General features: G+C 40.8%; 1 protein-coding gene across 4 annotated transcripts in view; it reads right to left on the bottom strand.

Annotated features, from left to right (window-relative positions):
• Nucleotides 1-9,364, bottom strand: part of LOC100989612 (ankyrin repeat domain-containing protein 36C-like) — a 47,828-nt gene extending 38,464 nt beyond the window's left edge. For 2 of the 4 annotated variants that reach the window (XM_055107638.2, XM_063594784.1), the window contains exons 1-3: nucleotides 8,054-9,088; nucleotides 3,824-3,938; nucleotides 3,485-3,658 (exon numbers count right to left, since the gene is read on the bottom strand). In XM_055107638.2, coding sequence (XP_054963613.1) covers nucleotides 3,485-3,658; nucleotides 3,824-3,938; nucleotides 8,054-8,250 — 486 coding nt within the window. In that variant the 5' untranslated portion in view covers nucleotides 8,251-9,088. Of the gene's footprint in view, nucleotides 1-1,412; nucleotides 3,659-3,823; nucleotides 3,939-8,053 lie in introns of those variants that run through there. The other 2 variants (XR_008624315.2, XM_034951307.3) reach the window with 2 other exon arrangements.
• Nucleotides 9,365-18,697: the final 9,333 nt, after the last annotated feature.

Consider the following 18,697-nt stretch of genomic DNA (forward strand, 5'->3'; position numbering starts at 1 on the left):
AACTTTCACTGCTTATTATTAAATAGTCCATGGGTTTTCTCTAGTAATATTTTTATCTTAGCTGTCAGAAAGCTCTGTATGAAATGTTATTCTCAATTACAATCTTAGGACCCTGATGCAAATATTTATGTAATTATAATCTTAGGACCCTGGTACATAACTCCTTTAAAAATCTATTTGTATTCTAGTTTCCAATTAATTCTTACTTTTTTTATTTTAGGTAAAATATCAATCAGAAATAAAAATACAATGGCTTATCAATTAAAGCTCTAATAATGACCTATATGAATTATTTATAGCATAATGAAAGCCACTAAATTATTTGCATCTTTTATTTATTTATTTATTTGGGATGGAGTCTCGCTCTGTTGCCCAGGCTGGAGTGCATTGGTGCCATCTTGGCTCACTGCAACCTCCGCCTCCCGGATTCAAGCACGAGAAATTCTCCTGCCTCAGCCTCCCGAGTAGCTGGGACTACAGGAGTGTAGCACCACACCCAGCTAATTTTTTGTATTTGTAGTAGAGAGGGGGTTTCACCGTGTTAGCCAGGATGGTCTCAATCTTCTGACCTCGTGATCTACCTGCCTCTGCCTCCCAAACTGCTAGGATTACAGGCGTGAGCCACTGCGCTCAGCCAATTACTTGCATTTTTAGGAGGCAATGCTGAAGAGAAAAATATAATGTTGTCTGCAATATGCATAACCTATGCAACTATACCATGATTCACCTTAAAAAGCTTACATGCATTCTAATGGGAAGATGATTATTTATGGTATGTATAAAGGAAAATAGTTTATAAAACACCACCATCTAAATTCAAAAGTTCAACCTGATTACCAAAGGATTTATATAAAATACAGACTCTACATTTAAATAAATGTAAAATGTCTTAAAAACCTTGAAATATTTACTAAAATATATTATAAAACAGGGCTTGTAAAGTCATCCCTACAGAGGCAAGGGAGATGACCTGAGGAAGTGAAGTACCTAGGTAGGCACAGTAGCAAAATGGAGACCACATGCCTCATAGAAAGGGTCAACCTCTGCACAGCATCCAAAACCTGAGATAGGCTCAAGGGACACCAGATTGGATTCTTGAAGAGAAGCCTGGAATCCAGATCTGTGCACGAGTCTCCTAAACCTTCCATGTTGAGACAATTTGTAGACGCAAACTAAACACATCTATGGGACACATTTGGACTATAGACCTTGTATTTTTATATTTGCTATGGATATGTCTCCAAGGGATTGTATATAAAGCAAGTATTTTCATGTAAAATACTTCCTTTCTTTAGTTTCAGATTTTTTTTTTCCAAAATAGGCCCAAGAATGCAATAAAAATTGTTACTAAGAGTCTTAATACCCACTTTGAGCACTTTTACAACATTCATTCATTTATAATTTATGTTGAATTTTCGCAGATTGTTCACCAAATGGATAATTAGTTCATAGGACTGCTGCAAAGAAATTATTAAAATAATATTAAATTATAATTCTAGTTTCTATATTGTAACCTAATTTTTTTATTTTAGGTAAAATATAAATCAGAAATAAAAATACAATGGCTTATCAATTAAAGCTCTAATAATGACCTATATGTATTCTCTGTATTCTTACTAACTTCATGGTTTTCAGTGTTTAAAACTGCTATCCTGATTATGCCACAGTTCTATGTACTTAACTGACATACTGAGGCAGTCCATAATAGAGCTTCAGCTTTAAAAAAAGGTTTAGAATTTTTTGCTATTGTAATTGAGAGAACCCCGCTTTTAATAATGATGTATTGACCTAATCACCAGAATGATAACAAAGAGACTCAGAGTCCTGAAAGAGTCAGTCTCTACTTATTAAAAGAGTCCACAATAGCAAATTTCTAATGACCCTATGAATGGCAGTGAATAAGCGATGGTGGCAAAGAAAAGGTGTTATTCTCATGCTGATAGATACTGCAAATAATAGTCCTTTTCACTTCCCAACCACAGAGGTAGAGACAGGTAGGTAAAAGTCAGGCCAATATTATTGGAAAGGAGAAATTTAAAGGAAGCAGCACCTATCTCCAGCTCTTCTAGAGATTTTTTGTGTGTTTGAGATACGGGAATTTATATTACACTTATCTATTCAGTGGTTCTTAACCAGCAGCATATCAGTGTCTCAAGAAATGTTTTATTGTTGTTGTTGTTGTGTTGTTGTTGCTGTTAGAGGCAGTGTCTTAATCTGTTGCTCTGGCTAGAGGCACCACCATGCCCAGCTTCAAGGAAATATTTTAAAACATACATGTCCAGTAATATTTAATAGTAAATATTAGATTTACTATATTAAAATCTTCAGGGGATATCCTAGACTTAGAGATTTGCTTTTAATTTCCCCAGGTTACTGCCATGCACAATTCTAACTGCGAACCAGCACAGTTGATAATCACTTCAGTCTCATCTCTCACCCACGTGGCAAATTCCCTTTATCGTTTGGGATTTGGCCGAAAAGAGGAAAGAGCAAAAGATAGAGCCATTCACTGAAAACTTCATTTACTTTTCCTGGGTAGGGGTAGGGAAGAGACTAGTAAGCTCAGAATCCAACTTGATTTTACTATTTATAAGCTCCTTATCTCCCACCTGCCCATCAAGACATTCTGGACTTGAGAGTAGAGTTCAGATGCTTATCTGAGTGGCTGTTTCTGCCAGAATTGAATAATGTCCATTAATTATGTGTTCTTCTCTCTGCTGAACTGTGTGCCACTTCATCACCACTATTCACTGCCAACCTGGTTTCCTCAGAGTCTTACCAAAATTGATCCCTGGGCAATTTTACAACTCACAAACTCTTTCCCAAAGTAAGAATAATCATCCCCAAAACTGAAGCGATCCTTGTCTAAACATATAAATTGAAAACAAACAACAAAACACACAAAAACCCTCTCCACGGTATTTTCCCTCATTACCTAATTTCCAAATTAGCTTGTGCATTTCTGATTGCTCTCCTTTTCTTCATTTTTCCCTCTTAAGCCTTTCCACAGAGGAATCACTTTCAAATGAAATCACCTTCACATACAACACTTGTCAACAGCAACAAGATGTATATTTATTGTGAAATTCTTTAATTTTCTTTGAAATTTAAAATAAAGCCTATTTATAAGGGACAATTTTACTTTCCCGTGTCACTTCACACTGATTAGAAAAAAACTAATTTAGTGGAAAAACACTTAACTATTACCTTTCCCAAATTCAGTTGTCATGAATTATAAATTTATTGTAATTCATTTGTTTTTATAGTTATTTACCATAAGTGCATGGAAAAAAAGCTGTTCCCTATAATGCTTCTTTAAAAGTTCCAATATTTAAAGTAAAATCTTAGACAGTTAAGGCATTTCAAAATATTTTCATTCAAGGAATGTTTGAGCTTCCACATATGAAAAATTGACCCTTACATGTGTCAATGTTAAAATAAATGCATTTCAGATAGTTTGAAAATAACATTGGTTGACCTATACCTTGCTGCATTCTTCAATATTTGCACCATATGAAAGAAGTTTTTCTATCATGGATGTATCTTCATTATACACAGCGTAGTGTAGAGCAGTCCTTCCAAAGAAATCCGTAATATTTGGATCAGCGCCATTTTGCAGCAGAATTGTTGCACAAGCCTCCTGCCTCAGTTGTACAGCCTGTCAGTATTAGACCGAGAAACATGCAAATACTGAAAAATCAAAATAAACACTCCGTAGGATTTCCTACTAGTTATATGGTGGTATTCCAACGAGATAAGTTCATTTTATCCTATGTACTTCAACCAAATCCATCTCATGCTCAAAGAGTCAGCTACTATGTACCTTGATCAGAGGTGTCCTGTCTTCACGGTCGCAGAGGTTAAGCTCACATTTTCTGGACACCAGGAGACGTACCATTTCCGGTTGGCCAGTGGCACAGGCCAAATGTAGGGCAGTCCTGTGAGAGTGACAGGACTTTTTAAAACATGTAACTGTAAGCATTAATTAGCATGTTATTTCTCTGTCTTCAAAACAAATATGTAATTTTCTTGTGAAGAAAGTACAACATTTGTTAGCGCTTATTACTCACCACATTAATGAAAGAGCAGGCTATTTAATAGAAAAGCCTTGGCTTTTGGATTCAGTTTAATTGGGGCTTAAAATTTACTGTAAGCACTGTCACTTAGCTGTTATTTAGCCTTTCTTTGCTTCAATTTCCTTATCAATAAAATATGTAAGAGAATAGTAGCTAGCCCACAGAACACTGCTGTGATGCTTACATAAGAATCTATGCACAGCATTTAGAACACTTTCTAACACAAATAACAGCTCAATAATTTTTAGATATTACTACTTACAAAGACATTTTAATTAAGTAAAATGATACAATCATATCTACATTGAGGTATCTATTAAAGATTAGATGTATCATTGTATTTCAGTCATTCTCAGATGCTCATTTTCTCACCATTCTCTTATATAAGCTACTATTCTCTTATATATTAACATCTCCTGACATTGGAATACTGTTTACAATTAATTGTTTATTACATTTATAACTGGCAACATTTTAAACATTATCTTATTGATATATAAAGTAATGTGGCATCACCCAATCCGTGATGCCTTACATTAAGTGGGATACAGTTCATAGAACAGGCAGTTCTACTCATATAATTGGCACCTAAATAAAGTACTGTGGAAAAAGAAGGCAAAAATAAAAAAACAAATTTTTAAAACAAAGTAATTCTTACTTCAATTTTCAAAAAAAAATAATCCAAAGAAAACTCAGGATTCAAATGAATAGGTATGGCTCATTTTTTTCAATACTTACAGAATGTTGTGTAAATTAGGTATTTGCAACGATTAATAGTAGTATTTGAGACTGTCATAAGTTTCTGAAATGGCAGTTAAAGGTTATCTTTCACTATTTTCTAACTTCAGAATTGCTTTTGTTTAAAAAAAAAAAAAAGGTATAAAAGATCCAACTGGGATTCAGTCCTAATGCTTCCATTTTAAATCTCAGCTTGCTCAGGCTGGGCAGGTAAACATGAAGTTGTTAAGGGTGGAAGAGTCCTGAGAGATGGTGGAATGTGTCTGCTACATAATAGGTATTCAGGTTATGCTTGATGAATAACTGGATTGAAAGAATGCATACATACAGTTGGGAAGTTTATTATGAAAAAAACTATAAATTAAAGCAGTGCTTTTGGAATAGTGATAATCACTTATATTTGCTCATTTTCATTTTCATGAGGACACTGATAAACTAAAATAATTAATTTAAAATTGTTTGCTTATATGTAATAAAACTATAATAAAAACCTATTTATATACTAAAATCTATGCATAATAAAATAATCAAGCACAAATAAAAATATTCCCTCTGCCTCTGAAGAGGCTAAAAGTTCACAGAAGATACCAATAAACAAAAAAATAAAAATAAGGCCAGGCACAGTGGCTCACACCTGTAATCCCAAAACTTTGGGAGGCCGAGGCACGGGGATCACCTGAGGTCAGGAGTCTGAGACCAGCCTGGCCAACATGGTGAACCCCGTCTTTACTAAAATATACAAAAATTAGCTGGGCATGGTGGCGCACACCTGTAATCCCAGCTACTCAGGAGGCTGAGGTGGGAGAATCACTTGAACCTGAGAGGCAGATTGCAGTGAGCCGAGATCATGCCACTGCACTCCAGGCTGGGTGACAGGGTGAGACTCCATCTCAAAAATAAACAAACAAACAAAGAAATAAATAATAAAATAAAATAGAAACTGAGAATTATTTTTTCTTTGCAAGATTTATATTTCTTCTTTTTCCAAGGATAATTTCATTAATAAAACACATTTACTAGAAGTTTTAAACATACTGATCATTTATACATCACGGATAAGAAAAAATATCACAATACCCCTGCCAGAAAAGAAGAAATGTTATATTTTGTACACATATTTGGCTTACAAACACCATAGATTGTTTGTGTGTATGTAAAATCAAACCAACTTTTTTTCAGAGTACATCTTCACACCTCAACATACGTCTGTACCTACTGACATCTGCAAAGGTCCCATATTGTCCCATCCTATGGATGCACTGAAATTTATTGATAAATTTATAAAATTTATAAAATCCATTATAAGGGGTTTTCCAAATACATTGCTATTTTAAGCAGTGCTGAGAAAAACAAATGGCATGTATCTCTATTTCCTAGAGATATTTTAGTATAATGGAATTGATGGGTGAAGGGCACATACATTTTTACAGTGTGATACTTACCAACAAATTGTCTATTTGAAAAGTCATCAGAAATGTAAACTTTCAACAGCAGTATATGTACTGCTACCCTTTACCCTCACAAACTTGTGGATAGAAAATAGTATTTCATTCCTTTTTTAACTTAAATACCTTCTCCTCCCAGGAACACTAAATATTTTTTCCCATGTGCATAGGTTGCTTGAATATCTGAAAAATAAATGCTTTGCTCTATTTTAAATGAGACTTCTTGTTTATTTGAAGAATTCTCTGTAAAATGAAAATCACTTTTTTATCTAATATGTATATACACATATTGTCTTTTGTTAATTTTTTCTTATAAACTGGATTTTTTTATTTTGCTAAATCGACCTTCAGAATGTGTGCTTGTGATATTTGTAGGAATATAAACATGCATCAATATAAGTAGGCATTTGTGTTTTTTTCTGTTATCTCTTATTTTGTGCATTTAAAGTTTTTAATCTACATTCCATAAAGAACTTATTTCTGTGACATAAAAATCTAGCCAGATTTCTCCAAATAGTTAGCAGGCACTTCATTTATGAGTAATTCATCTTTTCCTACTAATATGAAATGTCACCATTATCCAATTCTATTAGATTGGTGCAAAGGCAATTGCGGTTTTCGCCATTACTTCTAATTGCGGCAAAAACCGCAATTGCTTTTGCACCAACCTAATAAATTCTTACACATATTGGTGCGTTCCTGGATTTTCTAACCTGTTCCATTCACTGATTTGTTGTTTCAGCTGTTAGTAAATAACTTGTGGAAATTAACAGCACATTTTCATATGTAGAAAGGCAAGTCTTTTTTGACTCCATTTCAAAAGTTTTCTTAATGTCGTCACAATAGTAAAAGACAGCATGAGTAATTCAAAAATGTTAACACTTTGATAACTTTATTTGGATTATGTAAAATTTATAAACACAGAAAGAGCTCAGAACTTTAGAAAAATGTGTCTTTCTATTCAAGAACACAGACCGTCTTCCCACTTCAAAGTTTCCCTCTAAGATCCCTCAGTGAAAACCAAATTGACGTAGGTGTCCATTGATATCAAATAAATATTGGATTTTTATCCAAAGAATTTTTAGTCAGGAAGTTGATATATTATGGAAATGATTTCTCTCATTATGCACCTTTCCATAATGTATGTAACATTATGCTTTAAAATGTGTACGTTAAAAATAAAACGCTGTACATGCTGAATTTTATTAGTGAAATCACTTTAAAATGATTTATAAAGAAGCAGCATGGTGAGTGATTGGAAACCAGCTGAAGTTTTGTTTTTGTTTTGCTGCTTGTGAAAATGACCTGGGTGCTCGCCCCCGCCAAGGTTTCCGCATCCCAGGTGCGGCTGAGCCTGCCAGGAAAGAAAGTCCAGCCCCTTTGGTGACAGGACTCGCCCCCCTCACCTCTGCACCCCTTTCCGCCACCCCATTCACCCCCACACCTCACCCTCACCTCCAGTCCTCTATCCCATTGAACCCTCACCCCATCTCCCCACCCCACACCCCCTAACCCCCAAGCCTTCATTCCATCCACCTCAGCCCATTCACGCCCCCACCCCATGCACCCCCTACTCCCCACTCCCATCCCCCAACTCACTCCACACCCCGCCACCCCATATACCCCCACTCCCCAGGCCCCGCTCCACTCACTCCCACCCCAGCCGGGCACCCCCTAGCCCCCGTCCATACCCCGAGCCCCTGACCATCCGCCCCGCAGCCCTCAGCCTGGAAAGGGGTACTTCTCCACATCCACAGGCCTCCTCCCGCAGCCCCGGCTCCCGGCCCCCATTACCTTTCCTTCCTGTCTCTCTTATTGGCGTCATAATACGTGAGCAGAAGGTACTTCAGTTTCTCCAGATCACCATAGAAGACAGCTCTGTGGATCCTCTTCAGATGATACGGTTTAATGGGGTATTGGGGAAATGCGAAGCCATCCGAGCACAAGCGCTCCCTGAGGGTGGGCCACCTCTCCCGCTCGTAGTCTTCCATAATCGTCGGCTGCAAATTGTAGCCTGCAGCCGTATTTCAGCTCGCCTTCGGGGATCGCCGCCTCCGAAGAGCAACAACAGGCAAAGCAGTCTGTCCACGGACCTTCGCACAGACTCTCAGCGCCTCCCGCCTCTCCGCAGAAACGCCCAACAGAACGGTTAGGACCAGCGAGCACGCGCACCTTAGCCGGCCCTGCCCAACAGGCCCGAGGCAGAGAAACCGCCCTAGCAGCTCTCGCGCGCCCAGTGCAGGCGGCGGTTGCTACGGAGGTGCCGCGGGCTGGCGGGGCTCCCTGGAGCGCGAGGCGCGCCCTGCCCCAGGGCCTGTTCAACTGTCGCCCGCGCGCTCTTCTCTTCCACAGGCTCCCGACGCTCGGAGCCCCCCGCGCTGGGCCCTCTGCAGCCCAGGGATGGGGTTGAGTGGTGCTTCTCCGCCTGGTGCCACCGCTGGGCCCACAGCCCGACATCGCCACTGCGTCGCCCCCGGGGTCCGCGCTGATGGCTGCGAGGCGGGAGGACGGGATCCGGGGTTGCCACAGCTGCAGCCAGGGCACCACTTGCAGGCGGCACTGCAGCTCGGGCTCCGGCGGGGGCTGGCGGGGCTCCCGTGGGATGGCCTCCTGGGCCCTGAGTGCGCCCCCATCAGGCCGGAGGGTGCGCGCCTCCTGCACCCCCGGCCGAAGCCCATGCCCGGCGCTCCTGCCGCAGACTGCCTGACTTGCCGCGGCCAGGCTGGCCCCGGGGTCCGCGCGGCTGGAGGCGCAGGCCTGGTCGGGGATTCCCAATCCTCGGGGACCCCTGCTCCATGTGCTGGTGGCGGCTGCAGCTGCAGCGCCCGTGGGCTGACGTGGCTTCCCGGAGCTGCGGCCGGCCGCGCCCAAGGGCCCACAGGCTGCGCTGCCCTTGCCAGCTGCTCCTGACCCGCGCCCAGAGCGCAGGACCTGACGCTTGGCACTCTGCAGCCACCGGGATGAGGCTGAGCGCCGGTTTTCGGCCTTGTGGCGCCGCTGGGGCCACAGGTTGACTTCACCACCCCATCGCCCGAGTCCTGTGATGGGCAGGTGTGAGGAGGGGCAATCGGGGTTCCCAAGGCTGCTGCCTGCATGCCACTCCGTGAGGAAGTTGAAATACGTGATCTCTAAGATTCCTCCCAGTTCTTCACCTCATGAGACAAATATAAATCAAGTAACGTTCGTTATTGTGATTAGAAAAGCTGCATTTACAGACGTTAGCCACTAGATGGGGACGTGCGATTGTTACATGGCTGAAGGTTTCCCGTATTTATTTTTTATTTGGCCGCTAGAGGGCACGCCTGCACTGCACTTAAAGTTGACTACTTTTAAGGAAAGACAAAGGAATTCTTGGATTTCTCCATTTTCCTCATCACCTGTGCTTATCAGAGAATTCCAGGGGCAAGCTACCCTTTCCAATTCATCACTAATTTATAAACAAAATTCTAAGGAGTAAGGAATGCTTCTTACTTACTTCCTATAACATATTTAAGAATGAACGCTCAAAATAAAAGTAATTTATTTAAAACTTGTGTTGAGTAATTATAACTGCAAAATTTTTGCTCATGTTTTTCATATGCTGTTCATTTGCAAATTATTAGAAATCTACATATTCTGTTCATCTCAGCATTATTTATAACAGGGAAAAATTAGACACTAGCCAAAAATCTAAAAACAGGGAACAGTAAGGAAAAAACAAATGGTTCTTTTAATCATCATCACTAAAAGTGCTTGTGACTTAAAATAATGACATAAAAGATGCTTCTACGTTGTTGAGTAAAACATCAAGATAAATTTAAAATTCTATTTCAAGCTTAACTATGTTCATTTAAAAAGAAAAAAGAAATTTTAGAGAGTTTATCTTGTTGGATTATCAGATGTTATTTTTCTCCTTTTAATGCCATATACTTTTCAAATTTTCAGTGGGCTGGTATTACTTTTGTATTTAAAAAAGAAAAATATAAGGAAAAAGAAACCTGTCACACACTTTTTAGTGGATTTTACTGATCAGTCATCTCTGTATTTCTGGCATCAGCACACTGAGCCAGAAACTCAGTGCCTCCCATTTCTTTCTTTTTTTTTTTTTTAGACGGAGTCTTGCTCTGTCGCCCAGGCTAGAGTGCAGTGGCTCAAACTTGGCTCGCTGAAACCTCTGCCTCCCCGGTTCAAGTGATTCTTCAGCCTCAGCCTCCCAATTAGCTGGGATTACAGGTGCCCACCACCGCACCTGGCTAATTTTTCTATTTTAGTAGAAACAGGGTTTCACCATCTTGACCAGGCTGGTCTCGACTCCTGACCTTGTGATCCACCGGCCTCGGCCTCCCAAAGTGCTGGGATTAACAGACCTGAGCCACCGCGCCAGGCCAAGTGCCTCCCATTTCTTGTATTCACCTTTAAAACTCCTGCAATGAAGGACTCCCTCCTCCCTCATCTAACCTATTATGTGTGTGGTGAGTTCTGACTATGATATCATTCCTGATGTGAAACCGAAGTCTCCCTCTTCTAATTCCATCCATTGGTTCAGTTCTGCCTTCTGACAGAGTCCACGCCAGACTTCACATTTCTCCCAATCGTCTTTGTCCTACAAGGGCTTTCTATTCTTCAAGCTAAAGAGATACCAGTGATTCCATTCGTTCATTCAGTTAACATTTAGGGGCCACATCTTGTGCTATGTCCTGAGATTTGCCAATGAGCAGAGCTCAGAGTATTGAAAAGACAAACACATACACCAGGCATTTTACTATGCTGTGTTGTGTGCATGACAGGAGCACACAGGGCATGCAGGCACCAGTGAGAAGGGCCATTCACCAGACTTGAGAGGTCAGCAAGGGTGCTCTGAGGAAACACCTTCTAAACTGGGAGCTGGAAAGAGTGAGACAGGAAAGCAGTAAGAGGTAGCGTTCTGAGGAGGAAATCTCCGAGGTGGGACAGGGATGCGTATGGAGAGAATGCCCTTCCCATCCCCACTCTTCATGAAATCTCTACTCTGTCAGGGTCTCTCTGCCCTGTGAGCTGCTTGAGGACAAAGACTGTTTTATAAAAATTTTTATTTCCTCCCTCTGTCTTCCTTAAACACCTAGCCCAGTGCCTGGAACATAAGAAGCCATAATGAATTTTTGTTAGATGAGTGAAGAGTGCTGAGTAGAGCAGAAATGTCACATGCCTCAGTTTAAATATGGGTCATCAGTTTTCTTTCTTTTTTAACATAGAAGCCTAGACTTGATGATCTCTTACAGCTTCGAGATACTATTAAAGATAGAATCATCCTCATATACTTGAGCTTTGTTTTCACCCATTATGTTATGACTGCTGTCCATTGTTCCATGACACAATTCTCCATCTTTCTTCATTTTCTTCCATTTCAATTAACTCATTTATTTACATGTGGGAATGGAACATATAACGTAAAATCCACAAGTAAGACTTCCCAGATCCTCAGCTTCTTTCTCTGGCATTAGCCACTGTTTCTACTTTCATGAGCATCTGCTATGGTTTGAATGTATCCCCTCCAGAAATCAAATATTACAAATGTGATAGTATTAAGAGGTGGGGCCTTTTGGAGGTGATTAGGCTATGAGGGCTCTGCCTTCATGAATAGGATGAAATATGCTTAGAAAAAGGAATGATGGAGGAAGTTAGACTCTTTTTGCCCTTCAGTCTCCTGCCATGTGAGGACACAGCACTCCTCCTCTCTGGAAGACGCAGCCTTCAAGGCGACATCTTGGAAACAGAGACCAGACACTCACCTGACAATGAATCTAATGGCCCCTGGATTTTGGACTTCCCTGCCTCCAGAACTGTGGAAAAAACCAAATTTCTGTTCTTTATAAATTACTCAGTCTATGGTATTCTCTCATAGCAGCCCAAAACAGACAAGACTCTAGGAAATCAATTTGTATTCAGCACATCAACAAAATTCTTTACAAATGGGACTCCCCCCAATAGGTGGGTGTCACTAAAGAGAGGTGCCCATAAGCATGAGACAATGACCACGTGGCATGAGCAACGAACTACGATGAATGAGCACATGTTACCACCACTAAAGACAAAACTTACATGACTAGATGACAACAAAATAATTTCTTATAATGAATTTCTCGTTGTATTTTTTCTTAACCTTCCCTCCATTTAGTCAGGAATCTGGCTCTGACTCACACCTGAAGGACAGACAAGGACTTTTGTTTCCAAAAGCATAAACTGAAAGGAGAACTCGCAGAGTCTACAGAAAAGAGAAAAGACATTTGTCAACAGGGAGTGTTTATCTTTTTAACTGGAGGGAAAGAGCAGGGATGAGGAGAGGAGATGCCTTCGGTATTGGAAAAAAACAATATTGTAGAGTTTTCCGTCCTGGTACTAACAAAATTATAAAGGCCAATAAGAAATGACTGATAGCAATAAAACAAGGAAAGGGTCATAGCCTAATACAGTAAAGAAACTGGTGACTCAAAGAGAGAAAGGAAAAGAACATTCTGGAGCAAAATAGAGAGGGACAGCATTTAGCTCCTAAGTTCCTGTTCCATCCTCCAGCCCCACCCTCCACACCCACCTCCAAATCCGGAGAATTTTTACTAACACACCCAAAAGCATAATGAAGCACACTGACACTGAAGGGTGTCCTTATACGATCCTCCGCTTGCTGGTGACTGGTGGAAACAGATGCTGGGGAGAAACAGGAGAAACAAGGTGGAGGGACATCAGGGTGCACTTCCTCTAAGAGAAGTCAAGGCTACACATGGAATGAGGAAAGCAAACCAATGCCCAGGGGAGTCCTCATGGTACTGAAACAGGAAGAGCCATCTGTTGCCCAAGCATTCTAACCAATGCTCAGAGCCCTCAGCTGCCCTTTCCCTCTACTGTCTCCTCATTCCCTTGGGCTACCAGGAAAAGTGGAGATGTTAATGGGCTCCAATCAAAGGCCACCATGAACACACCTGTAGTTGAAGAAGTGAGTTACTGGTTAAGTGAGGGAGAATACAAACTACAGGGAACAGTGGGGTGTCTCACTAAGAGGACATCAGAAAGGACTTAGAGGATTTGGGGTTGTGTTAGGCAATAATCTGGGAGAAGGGTTTAAGGAAATGGGGCTTTGTTCTGAATTGGGTGTTGTCAGGAAGTGGGGGTAATTCTAGCATAGCAGGGTATCTTAATAAATCTTATGTGGAAAGATGTAAACCTGTATTAAAGCCTTAATGGGTTAAGGCTATAATTGGTAAAGAACGTTAAGGCTGTAGTTGGTGAAGAAACAGTAGTTACTCATCTTAGCTCGAATAGAGAGACATTGGTCATTTGTGTGATATGAACAATGCTCATGCTTTGCTCATGCTCAGACATGGTTATGAAGAGGTCTTGTTTTTGTCTTAAGTATTGGCACAAAATGATATGGTATGAAGCAGATGTTCTATGGAATTGTTTATGCTCACAAGAGAACATCAGCATCCATCTGTGGGTGCCAGGCAGCTCACAGCATCGCCAACGCCCGGCATATAGGACCAGGTCAACTCCTGGCTGCCAGACACACCTCTTCTCTTTCTCAGAGGAACACAAAATACCCAATGCTCATTCCGTAGCTCAACAGGAAAACACATTCTCAGGTGAGCTGGAAAGAAAGTCGCTCATCTAATAATGACACAATTTTAAAAGACTGGTCAATTCAACTACATCAAAGACAAACAAAACAAAATTTTTTGCACGGCAAGAAAAGACTACCACCACAGTCAGAAAACAAATGAAAGAGTAGGAAAATAGGTTTGCAACTTATATCATAGACAAAGGTGTGCTATCTCTAATATACAAATAGTTCTTACAAATTTAGGGGAAATAGACCAACAATATATTGAAAAAATTAAAAAGATGCACATAGAGATTTCATAGGAAAATAATTGGAAGTTGATCTTAAACATGTGAAAAGTTACGCAACATGGCTCATAAGAAGATAAGTGTAAATTAAACATATTTCTATGCTCTGTTGTTAGGTGCATACACACATGCAGGATTGTCATGTCTTCTTGGAGAATTGACTCCTTTTTCTTAGGTAATGTCCTTCTTTATCTATGGTAACTTTTATTGCTCTTTAAGGCTGCTCTGCCTGAAATTAATAGAGATATGTTGGGGGTGTTTTGATAAATGTTAGTATGGTATATCTTTCTGCATCCCTTTAATTTATGCAGGTGCATCTTTATATTTAGAATGTGTTTCTTGTAGACTACATATAGTTGAGTCTGACTTTTTAATCTACACTGACAATCTCTTTTATTTTATTTCTGTCTTCCCACCTTTTATTTTAGGTTCAAAGGGTACGTGCAAAGGTTTTTTTTTCTCATATGATTTTTTATTATACTTTAAGTTCTAGGGTACCTGTGCACAACGTGCAGGTTCGTTACATATGTATACATGTGCCATGATGGTGTGCTGCACCCATTAACTTGTCATTTACATTAGGTGTATCTCCTAATGCTATCCCTCCCCCCTCCCCTCACCCCATTGACAGGTCCTGGTGTGTGATGTTCCCCATCCTGTGTCCAAGTGTTCTCATTGTTCAGTTCCCACCTATGAGTGAGAACATGTGGTGTTTGGTTTTCTGTCCTTGTGATAGTTTACTCAAAATGATGGTTTCCAGCTTCATCCATGTCCCTACAAAGGACATGAACTCATCCTTTTTTATGGCTGCATAGTATTCCACGGTGTATATTTGCCACTTTCTTTAATCCAGTCTATCATTAATGGACATTTGGGTTGGTTCCAAGTCTTTGCTATTGTGAATAGTACCACAATAAACATACGTGTGCATGTGTCTTTATAGCAGCATGATTTATAATCCTTTGGGTATATACCCAGTAATGGGATCACTGGGTCAAATGGTATTTCTAGTTCTAGATCCTTGAGGAATTGCCACACTGTCTTCCACAATGGGTGAACTAGTATACAGTCCCAGCAACAGTGTAAAAGTGTTCCTATTTCTCCATATCCTCTCCAGCACCTGTTGTTTCCTGACTTTTTTAATGATCGCCATTCTAACTGGTATGAGACGGTATCTCATTGTGGTTTTGATTTGCATTTCTCTGATGGCCAGTGATGATGAGCATTTTTTCATGTGTCTGTTGGCTGTGTAAATGTCTTCTTTTGAGAAGTGTCTGTTCATATCCTTCGCCCACTTTTTGGTGGGGTTGTTTGATTTTTTCTTGTGAAATTGTTTAAATTCTTTGTAGATTCTGAATATTAGCCCTTTGTCAGATGGGTAGATTGTAAAAATTTTCTCCCATTCTATAGGTTGCCTGTTGACTCTGATGGTAGTTTCTTTTGCTGTGCAGAAGCTCTCTAGTTTAATTAGATCCCATTTGTCAATTTTGGCTTTTGTTGCCATTGCTTTTGGTGTTTTCGTCATGAAGTCCTTGCCCATGCCTATGTCCTGAATGGTATTGCCTAGGTTTTCTTCTAGGGTTTTTATGGTTTTAGGTCTGACATTTAAATCTTTAATCCATCTTGAATTAATTTTTGTATAAGGCATAAGGAAGGGATCCAGTTTCAGCTTTCTACATATGGCTAGCCAGTTTTCCCAGCACCATTTATTAAATAGGGAATCCTTTCCCCATTTCTTGTTTTTGTCAGGTTTGTCAAAGATCAGATGGTTTTAGATGTGTGATATTATTTCTGAGGGCTCTGTTCTGTTCCATTGGTCTATATCTCTGTTTTGGTACCAGTACTATGGTGTTTTGGTTACTGTAGCCTTGTAGTATAGTTTGAAGTCGGGTAGTGTGACACTTCCAGCTTTGTTCTTTTGGCCTAGGATTGTCTTGGCAATGCGGGCTCTTTTTTGGTTCCATATGAACTTTAAAGTAGTTTTTTCCAATCCTGTGAAAAAAGTCATTGGTAGCTTGATGGGGATGGCATTGAATCTATAAATTACCTTGGGTAGTATGGCCATTTTCATGATATTAATTCTTCCTATCCATGAGCATGGAATGTTCTTCCATTTGTTTGTGTCCTTTTTTATTTTATTGAGCAGTGGTTTGTAGTTCTCCTTGAAGAGGTCCTTCACATCCCTTGTAAGTTGGATTCCTAGGTATTTTATTCTCTTTGAAGCAATTGTGAATGGGAGGTCACTCATGATTTGGCTCTCTGTTTGTCTGTTATTGGTGTATAGGAATGCTTGTGATTTTTGCTCATTGATTTTGTATCCTGAGACTTTGCTGAAGTTGCTTATCAGCTTAAGGAGATTTTGGGCTGAGACAATGGTGTTTTCTAAATATAAAATCATGTCATCTGCAAACAGGTTAATTCCTATAAACCAAGCTGACCTAATAGCCATCTATTTGGCTATTTAAGGTTAAATATTGTTTAACCTTAAATATGACATTTAAGGTTAATATTGTTATGTGTGAATTTGATCCTGTCATTGTTATAATGTTAGGTGGTTATTTTGCTCGTTAATGGATGCAGTTTCTTCCTAGCATTGATGGTTTTGCATGGTTTTGCAGTGGCTGGTACGGGTTGTTCCTTTACATGTTTAGTGCTTCCTTCAGGAGCTCTTGTAAGGCAGGCCGGGTGATGACAAAATCTCTCAGCATTTTCTTGTCTGTAAGGGATTTTATTTCTCCTTCACTTATGAAGGCTAGTTTGGCTGGATATGAAATTCTGGATTGAAAATTCTTTTCTTTAAGAATGTTGAGGCCGGGCGCGGTGGCTCACGCCTGTAATCCCAGCACTTTGGGAGGCTGAGGCGGGCGGATCACGAGGTCAGGAGATCGAGACCATCCTGGCTAACACGGTGAAACCCCGTCTCTACTAAAAATACAAAAAATTAGCCGGGCGTGGTAGCGGGCGCCTGTAGTCCCAGCTACTCGGGAGGCTGAGGCAGGAGAATGGCGTGAACCCGGGAGGCGGAGCTTGCAGTGGGCCGAGATCGCGCCACTGCACTCCAGCCTGGGCGACAGAGCGAGACTCCGTCTCAAAAAAAAAAAACAAAACAAAACAAAAAAAAAAGAATGTTGAATATTGGCCCCCACTCTCTTCCGGCTTGTAGAGTTTCTGCCGAGAGATCTGCTGTTAGTCTGATGGGCTTCCCTTTGTGGGTAACCCGACCTTTCTCTCTGGCTGCCCTTAACATTTTTTCCTTCATTTCAACTTTTGGTAAATCTCCAAGACAATTATGTGTCTTGGAGTTGCTCTTCTCAAGAGTATCTTTGCGGTGTTCTCTGTATTCCTGAATTTGAATGTTGGCCTGCCTTGCTAGGTTGGGGAAGTTCTCCTGGATAATATCCTGAAGAGTGTTTTCCAACTTGGTTCCATTCTCCCCGTCACTTTCAGGTACACCAATCACATGTACATTTGGTCTTTTCACATAGTCCCATATTTCTTGGAGGCTTTGTTCATTTCTTTTTACTCTTTTTCTCTAAACTTCTCGCTTAATTTCATTCATTTGATCTTCAGTCACTGATACCCTTTCTTCCACTTGATCGAATAGGCTACTGAAGCTTGTGCATGCATCATGTAGTTCTCATGCCATGGTTTTCAGCTCCATAAGGTCATTTAAGGTCTTCTCTACACTGCTTATTCTAGTTAGCCATTTGTCTAATCTTTTTTCAAGGTTTTTAGCATTTTCGAACATCCTCCTTTAGCTCAGAGAAGTTTTTTTTTTTTTTTTTTTTTTTTTTTGAGAGGGAGTCTCACTCTGTCACCCAGGCTGGAGTGCAGTGGCACGATCTCGACTCACTGCAAGTTCCACCTCCCGGGTTCTGGCCATTCTTCTGCCTCAGCCTCCTGAGTAGCTGGGACTACAGGTGCCTGCCACCATGCCCAGCTAATTTTTTGTATTTTTAGTAGAGACAGGGTTTCACCATCTTAGCCAGGATTGTCTCGATCTCCTGACCTTGTGATCCACCCGCCTTGGCCTGCCAAAGTGCTGGTATTACAGGCATGAGCCACCACGCCCAGTGGAGAAGTTTGTTGTTATCGATCATCTGAAGCCTCCTTCTCTCAACTCCTCAAATTCATTCCCCATCCAGCTTTGTTCCATTGCTGGCGAGGAGCTGCATTCCTTTGGAGAAGAGGTGCTCTGATTTTTAGAATTTTCAGCTTTCTGCTCTGGTTTCTCCCCATCTTTGTGGTTTTATCTACCTTTGGTCTTTGATGATGGTGACGTACAGATGGGGTTTTGGTGTGGATGTCCTTTCTGTTTGTTAGTTTTCCTACTAACAGTCAGGACCCTCAGCTGCAGGTCTGTTGGAGTTTGCTGGAGGTCCACTCCAGACCCTGTTTGCCTGGGTATCACCAGCAGAGGCTGCAGAACAGCAAATATTGCAGATCGGCAAATGTTGCTGCCTGGTCCTTCCTCTGGAAGCTTCATCTCAGAGGGGAACCTGGCCGTATGAGGTGTCAGTTGGCCCCTACTGGGAGGTGCCTCCTGGTTAGGCTACTTGGGGTCAGGGACCCACGTGAGGA

The sequence above is a fragment of the Pan paniscus genome, chromosome 12, assembly GCF_029289425.2.
Source record: "Pan paniscus chromosome 12, NHGRI_mPanPan1-v2.0_pri, whole genome shotgun sequence".
Taxonomy (NCBI): domain Eukaryota; kingdom Metazoa; phylum Chordata; class Mammalia; order Primates; family Hominidae; genus Pan; species Pan paniscus.